This window comes from Brassica oleracea, chromosome C8 (assembly GCF_000695525.1).
Source record: "Brassica oleracea var. oleracea cultivar TO1000 chromosome C8, BOL, whole genome shotgun sequence".
Lineage (NCBI taxonomy): Eukaryota > Viridiplantae > Streptophyta > Magnoliopsida > Brassicales > Brassicaceae > Brassica > Brassica oleracea.
Genome location: NC_027755.1, coordinates 18922518 through 18930171, shown reverse-complemented (window position 1 = coordinate 18930171; position 7654 = coordinate 18922518). Strand labels below are relative to the sequence as shown.

General features: G+C 34.2%; 2 protein-coding genes across 2 annotated transcripts in view; one reads left to right on the top strand and one right to left on the bottom strand.

Annotated features, from left to right (window-relative positions):
• Nucleotides 1-2026, top strand: part of LOC106308853 (pectin acetylesterase 1-like) — a gene marked incomplete at its 5' end in the record, with an annotated part of 11483 nt that extends 9457 nt beyond the window's left edge. The window contains 7 exons of the mRNA XM_013745964.1: nt 312-436; nt 777-837; nt 935-988; nt 1053-1130; nt 1501-1610; nt 1731-1857; nt 1976-2026. Of these exons, the coding sequence (XP_013601418.1) occupies nt 312-436; nt 777-837; nt 935-988; nt 1053-1130; nt 1501-1610; nt 1731-1857; nt 1976-2026 (606 nt within the window). The remainder of the gene's footprint in view (nt 1-311; nt 437-776; nt 838-934; nt 989-1052; nt 1131-1500; nt 1611-1730; nt 1858-1975) is intronic.
• A 1452-nt stretch (nt 2027-3478) lies between these two features.
• LOC106310516 (transcription repressor MYB6) lies at nt 3479-5039 on the bottom strand. The gene is given in 3 exon segments (XM_013747750.1): nt 3479-4426; nt 4568-4697; nt 4776-5039. Coding segments are annotated over 3 exon segments (1041 nt in total). The 5' UTR covers nt 4909-5039; the 3' UTR covers nt 3479-3648.
• Between the last annotated feature and the right edge of the window lie 2615 nt (nt 5040-7654).

Below are 7654 nucleotides of genomic sequence, written 5' to 3'. Positions count from 1 at the left end.
AAGGCTTTTTTTTTTTTTTTTTTGCTAAGAATGTTAATATCATAAATGAAAGAAAATGTTACAAAGTTGTTTCCTATACAAATGATTTCTTGGCAAAAAAGAGATAAAAAACAAAAAAACATTAGAACTTATCCAGACATGTGTAATTAGACTGAGATTAAATCAGCCAACTAGCCATAAGGTTTTGGAATCGTCTTCTACGTCTCCTGGCATGGATTGTATTGATGATGGTTCGGTTGATTTCTTTGAAGATCACAAGCGCTGGGATCGATGTTTGGTTGTGCAAAACGTTGTTTCTCTGCCCTTTAAAGGCTTTGCCCAACGAATGTTCTTCTGGGGGTCTTTCAGCGATTTTACGCTGCGATGATTTCAGTAGTTTGTTTCCTCCTACCACTAAAGTAAAATGCATGAGCGATGCTGGCTTTTTCCTCGATGCGTGAGTAATTTTTTTTTCAAACGAACTTCGTGCAATTGATGATGAAAATTAATATATACTGTGTTGTAAATAAAGTGAATCAAATAAGAAAAAGCTAAAATACTTAGAAAAGAATACGATTGACCAAATATCTGTTTTAAAGTTTATATATTGATTACGTGAATGTATAATATTTTAGATTCATATTTATATAATTTCAAAACTCAATATTTCTTTTTCTTTTATGAAAAACTTATTTATCATCATCCGGCCCAATTAATGAATATATTTCCGGTGCACCGAGATTGAAATACTCCAGAGTCAACATATTGACTGGTTTGTGTCTTGTTTGTAAATGAAGGGTTTATATATCTGGAGCTCGTTCTTTAAGGCGTATGTATTTTGGTGTCGTAAATACCCAGGTACCAGTACAAGTGTGCAACGTTATGAAGTCATGATGATGATAAAGTTGGTTGAAGACTTGAAGCTAACCACAAATATGTTTTTCTTAACTTTTAGGGTTTACAAAATACGCTTCCTCGCACATGTACAAGCCATCTTGATGCAACTTCGGTATGGATTTCCCGGCACATGTACACGCTTCCTCATTACTTAACTTGGTTTCAATATTTCACAGTGCTTTTTCCCTCAAAACATAATCAACCAAGTCAAGTCCCCATTATTTATTCTCAACTCGGCATTTGATTCGTGGCAGGTAACTTATTACTGAATCATGTGATTTTCTTTGTCTTTAACTATGTGTGCGGTTTTGGTGAATTTTATGAACTCGCATAAAAGAGAATAACAAAACTCTAGCAAATTGCTGTTTAGAATAACAAAACTCTAGCAAATTGCTGTTTTTAGGGGTTTCCTTAATAAAACATGTGAATAAATTAGTACATTTCTAGGAAATTTCTTTTAGGGTAAGGTGATAAAGATAAATTAGGTGAATCTATACTTCTTGATTTATAAGCCCCGATCGCTGACCCGTGGCCATATCTACTCAGTCAATCGAGTAGAGCTCCCTGGCAATATTTTTTTTATTCTAAGCCAGCAAGAAGACTATCTTGTTTTTTTCTATGCAGATTGAAAGTAGTATAGCTCCACCATCTGCTGATCCGAGTGGCAGTTGGCATAATTGCAGCTCCAGCTTCAAGTGCAACGCCTCTCAGATGCAATTCTTGGAAGGTAACTAATGATGTTTTTATGAAATGTACAACTCTTTGAACCCACGCCCTTTAGGACCAGAACCTTAATCCGGTGCCTTAGACCAACTCGGCCATATCAACTAGGTTTGATGATCCTGGAAGGTTACTAATGATAATTTCATGAAACCTACTACAAGCAAGAACGGAATGTTTATTAGCTCGCACTGGGCTCATTGTCTAGCTGAGAGAAAAGACACTTGGTTTCCTGGAAATTCTCAACCTGGTGAAGATAAGGTGAGAAAAAACGCAGTTGGTTGATGATAATGAGTACTTTTTATATTGTTTCGAACACACTTTTGTTTGGATTTGAAATCCTGTTGTTGATGCCTTGTTGTTGGAACAAAAAATACAGGGGATTGCTGTAGCTGTTGGAGATTGGTATTTCGAAAGAGCAAAAAAGTAAAGTTCACAGACTGATTGTCACAAGAAACGTTGTTAACGAGATGTTTGTTACACTTTATTATATTGTTGAGTCTTTGATTTTCATAGAAAGACAGTGAAGGGATTCCATAAATGTGTTTGTGTCAATTTATCTGCCAACCAATAGTTAACAGATTTTTTTTGAGAAAACTGATAGTTCATTATGCCAAACAAATTCTTAATATTGTCGTAAAATTTAAAGCCAAACAAACATTTGTAGGTTTCTCCACTCAGATCTAGGGTTCGAATCTCAGACTATATAATTTGTTTTTAGATTGCACGTTATAAGAAGTCCATACTTCAATTCTCGTAGAAAACAATTTATTAAACAATTATACAGACTACGGAAGACAGAAAAAAGACTTACAAAAGATCTTCAATATGGTGCAAGTAAATTCGGTCAGACGTGGATCTTCATAGGACGATTCATGTAACGTAGTTAGGCATAGATCATCGTAAAGCGGATAGTATTATTAGTTAATATTATATTAAATCAGCGATAAAAAAACAAACACTTAATACTTTTTACTTAACAGTCGAGTTACTGCGTTACGTTATTTCTAAAAGGTAAAAATGGTTGGATTGGAATCTTATAAAATATTCGTGTATAAAGTAAATCAATTTTGACTTTCGGATAGTTTTAGTGAAAACCATCACATCATTTCCAAACTGTCAAATCTTCGAACTATATTTTTAACAGATATTTTCCTTTTGTGAAAATTCTTTACCTACTCCGAATTTTCTACGGCGAAAGAATATTCCGACGCCGGCCAAAACATAAGCTTTGGGTCAATGGCGACAAGTCCAATTTTCTGATAAGACTCTTCAAAAAGCACATACAAGAGAAGAAGACTAAACAAAAATACAGCCTTTTTCCCCAAAGTTTATAATAGCCAGAAATTAAGTGTATTCGATTCCATTTTTTTCATATATGTGATCAGTCATTAAATTCAATAAAAAGAAATCATTTTTGCAACTTTTTAAATAAAAGTATTAGTTTTAAAATATTAAAATATTCTTTTTAAAAGTCAAAAAAATATACAGTTGACAGATATTTATCTCTATTTTAAAATTCGTCCATTTTAAGGAATAAAATAGAAAATACCCTTAAACTAGATCATTTCTAAAAAAATGTCACTTCTTATTAGTTGAGTTAATTCCCACTTTAGTTTACTAATTATGTTTTGCTTTAATTAAGTGTTTTCTTTGTGTCTTCTGTTTTGTCTTGTAATTAATCACAGGTGTGAAAAATGGTTAAGGATGTGACTCAGGATCACAACTCATTCACAGAAACAGACAGAAACTGATTTATTACGTTCATCATTGTTCTTCAACAGAGTAATTGCAAACTTTAGACATCTAAAACCATCAAGAGTACTACACATCATCATCAACAACGAAACAAAAAATAAATGAATATATAGTACTATGAGACTGAAAGGTTTGCATAAGATAGAAGAAGAATTGACGTATAAAACACACTTAACAAATAAAAGACAGCTCAATTTTCACCCCCATGAATATACAGAACACTTAGCTCCACTCTACGTATGTGTATATGGTATATGTTTTTGTTCTATACATCTGTTAGAATTAAAAGAAAAGCTAAAGGGACTGACCAAAAGAGACGGCCATTCTCTGAAGATCCTTGGAGAACACGTCACTAGCTTCGGGTGTGCTTAAATTCTCGTTCTGGCTTTGGCTCCAAGGATCTGTAATGTTCGAAACCTTGGCTAAGTACTCTCCCTCTGATTTGATGTAGATCTGCTGAGAGCTTTGACTCTGTACCGTGCTTCCGTTGAAGAACGGTGTGTTCAAATACTCTGACCATTTCACTTCTTCAAAGTTAGGATTAGGTTTGGTTACTGAAGAAGAAGGGATTGACCATGAGAAACCGCTATTTTCGAAGAAGTTCGAAGTGTTGTTTGTCTGAAACTCCCAGTTAGATGCTGTATGGTCTCCTCTGGAGACAGTACTCGAACTGTTATCCGGAGGAAGACTAATCGAAGGCTTTACGCAAACGGGTGTCTGAAAGACAGAACCAACCATGTTTCCGAGGCTAAACTGCCCCGGAACCATGGAGCAGAGTGAAGACTCAGGTGTAAGGTTGGAGTTGAAGTTAAGCTTCTGAAAACCGAAGTAGTCTGAGAAATCAGATGGCCTTTCCAGGAAGAAGTCTTGGTTAGTTGCAGCAGAGGAGCTAGGAGACTTGTGGTCGTTGTTGCTGCTTCTTGTCGGTTTGTCTTTGTCAACTTCGGAGATGGGTTTGTGTGTGTTCGGGTCAATGCCTCTTTGCTTCAGTTTCTTCTTTATGCTCGAGTTCCATAGATTCTTGATCTCGTTGTCGGTTCTCCCCGGAAGCCTAGACGCAATCTGTGACCATCTGATTTAAAAAAAAACAGAGGAAAAAAACAGAGTAGGCTTTAAAAACAGAGCAAAAAACAGAGAAGGCTATGTTAAAACAGAGCATAGCCCAAAAAAAACAGAGGAGGCTCAAGACTTAAACTTTATCCTCTGTTATTACCTGTTTCCGAGAACAGAGTGAAGCTCGACGATGAGATTCTCTTCCTCAGGAGAGAAAGCTCCTCTCTTTAAATCAGGTCTCAAGTAATTGATCCATCTCAATCTACAACTCTTTCCACATCTCTGCAAACCTGTAGCAGACAGACTCAAGACTTTTAGTTACACAAAGGTAGTTTCTTTTTTTTTTATCCTGAATTAAAGAATGTTACCAGCGAGTTTGGGGACAGAGCTCCAGCAGCCATGGCCATGATGGGTGATGTGATTGAGAAGCTTCTCGTCTTCTTCAGGAGACCAAAGCCCTTTTCTCAGCTTTTGTTTTTAACAGCAAGAATGTCTCCCCATTTAGTTTATTAAAAGCTGCAATGCTGTGTAAAGGAACAATGAAAGAGAAGAAAGCTCTATTTTTTTCTTTATATGAAACTTTTGAAGGCTAAAGGAATCTGAGGAGAAGAAAGGTGGAGAAAATGAAGTAACAGAGCTCCAGGGAGAGATAGTATATTAATAGGACTAAGAAAAGTTGCTTTCTTCAGAATAGTTTGTTGAATTTTATGCTCTCTCTCTCTAGAAGTTATGAGGCAAAAAAGTGTGTATTATTAAGCTTTTGTAAAAGCAATTTGATTGGTCCACGTCGGATTGACTTACACCAATGGTAAAAGAATCATGGTTAACAAATGGAGTTCATGTAGTTTTTTTGACATTTACATCACTTTAATCATCATACATTCGTCATGTCCTCTGTGGACCCATTTTTTCATACATTCAAATGCAGAAATTAAAGTGTGATCGACATAAATTTTAATCAATCTTTTTTCTGAGTTAATATTGATAATAAGTGTGAGTGTAAGTAGTGGAGACATGCTCATTCGTGTTTGGCCTGTTCTCGAAGATGTTACTAAATACTCTACGTACGCAGCCAAAACGGTGTGACCTCAGCAACTCTACTAGAGTTTTTAGTTCGGAAATATTCATGAAAGTCATTAGATATTTTTATATGAAGATGGGAAGGTATGTTAATTCCATACATATATATGAAGATGGCATGAGTGTTACAAATTTTTGTCAAGTGTTCTCCTAAAATATTTTCGATATGTGGCAAGATTATCAAACTCTTTGAGTGACGATATGTCCCAAAAAATATTATGAAGCTACACTCGCTGTAACGTTTAAGGTGTGTGCTTTATTGAAAGTGATTCTCAGTATTTCTGTATATGAAAAACTAACACTTTAAACTCTCTTTTTTGTGAACCCAAAATAATCAGCGGCTCTACCAACAAAAGTACGTAGAACACTGACATGGCCAAAACTAATACTATTTACTAGAGCGGTCGAAGCGTTATAAGTAAATTATTTACAATGAGACTGGAACAATTAAAGTAACCCATTAGATCGTGGGTAGACAATAGGAATGAAGACAAGGAAGAGTTGTTTGTTGTCGTCATGAAAGACTGCTGCAATGAATTAAAAGCAAATGCTAAATGAGGACTAGATCTTTGTGAAGAAGAACGCATCAATTAAAGGAAATAATGGGAAATGTTCATAACCAGCAAGAAATTGACACCATTGGTTAGTATTTTCAGAAATTATTAAATGAAGTAAAACTGCTACATAATTAGAAAAATTGCTTTAAAAACATGGTTTCTTTTGCAGATGTATGAGAATAATTAAGTATCTTTTGTTTGCTGTATACATTTTTAATTTAATTGACTCACTTCTCTTTGGGATTTTTTCTCTTTTTTGCCTTAAAACCAGTCATAATAGAGAGGGTATATTCTTTGTACATTCAACCCAAACTTTCCCTCAAATATTCACATGTTGAGTTTTTGTAGTTTTCTTACGTTATCTAGAGACGGCCACTCGTTAGACTCTTACCGTTTATCCATTTGTTTATTGGGACCCAATCGTGGATTTAAATCTTGAACACAAAGTATATATACATGCTATATCTATATGTTTTCATATATAACGTAATGATGTTAAAATTAGTTATCTATTTGATTCTTGTAGACTTGCATTTAGATATAGTATATGTAACACTCTCCTACAGAATTCAGAAATCTACTAATGGAATTATTTGTTACATCCACATATTATGAAGCCCTTAACGAGTAAATTAATATACATTGTTGAATGCCATTGTTCATGCATGAGCTTAAAAAGAAAACTCGTTAATAATGATGATCTCTTGTCATACAAATAAGCAAAACCAACATGCATGTCGACGCATCATCAAATACAATAAAACAAGATAAAACAAATGGACTAGTGGTTTTATTGTAGAATATCTCGAACCTAAGCTGTCAGAAGATACTTCGAGTTAAACAATTCACCAAATGATTAATTACAAGAAACGCATATAATATATGGAAAGACTTTGCAATTGCAGGGAGTTCCTTTTTAATTACTCAGTAAACTAATAATCTAATGTCAATCAACACGTTCTTGGAGTATATCATGGAAAAGAAAACATTATGTTAACTTCACTATATAATATTAGTATCCCCTAAAAAATGGAACATATTCGATTAGGATTGTGCATTATTGAGACCCATCATTTGATCATCATCGATCATGATTATACGACAATCATGCATATATATCCGCCGCAGCCCTTCCATTATATGCAAACCATATCAAAATTCAGATTATTTAGGCGTTGATTTTGATTTGATTAGGAGCATGCATCTTTATTCGTTGTTTCCAACTTTTCAGTCTAATCTCAACAGGAAGATGTCCTTTACCCCTTAATGTTTTTTTCTCTTCAATATTTCAGTGATTTTCTAAAATTTATACATGTTTAAATTATGATAGTACATGCAACAATATGAGAACAAATTTCAACAATTTTTAATCTCACGATTAACGCAGGATTTGTAATTTATATCCCATCATAATTAAATATATTATAGAGGTGATTTTCTTATATGTATATATGTAAATGCATACATAAACATAAAATACAACACATAACCATTTTTGTTTTTCATTTAACGAACCCTTGTTTCGACGGTGAATGATCGAATAATTTGCATGGTTGTTCTTCGTGCACTAGAATAGAAGTTTAATATTTTAGCTTACACTGGAAGTATAA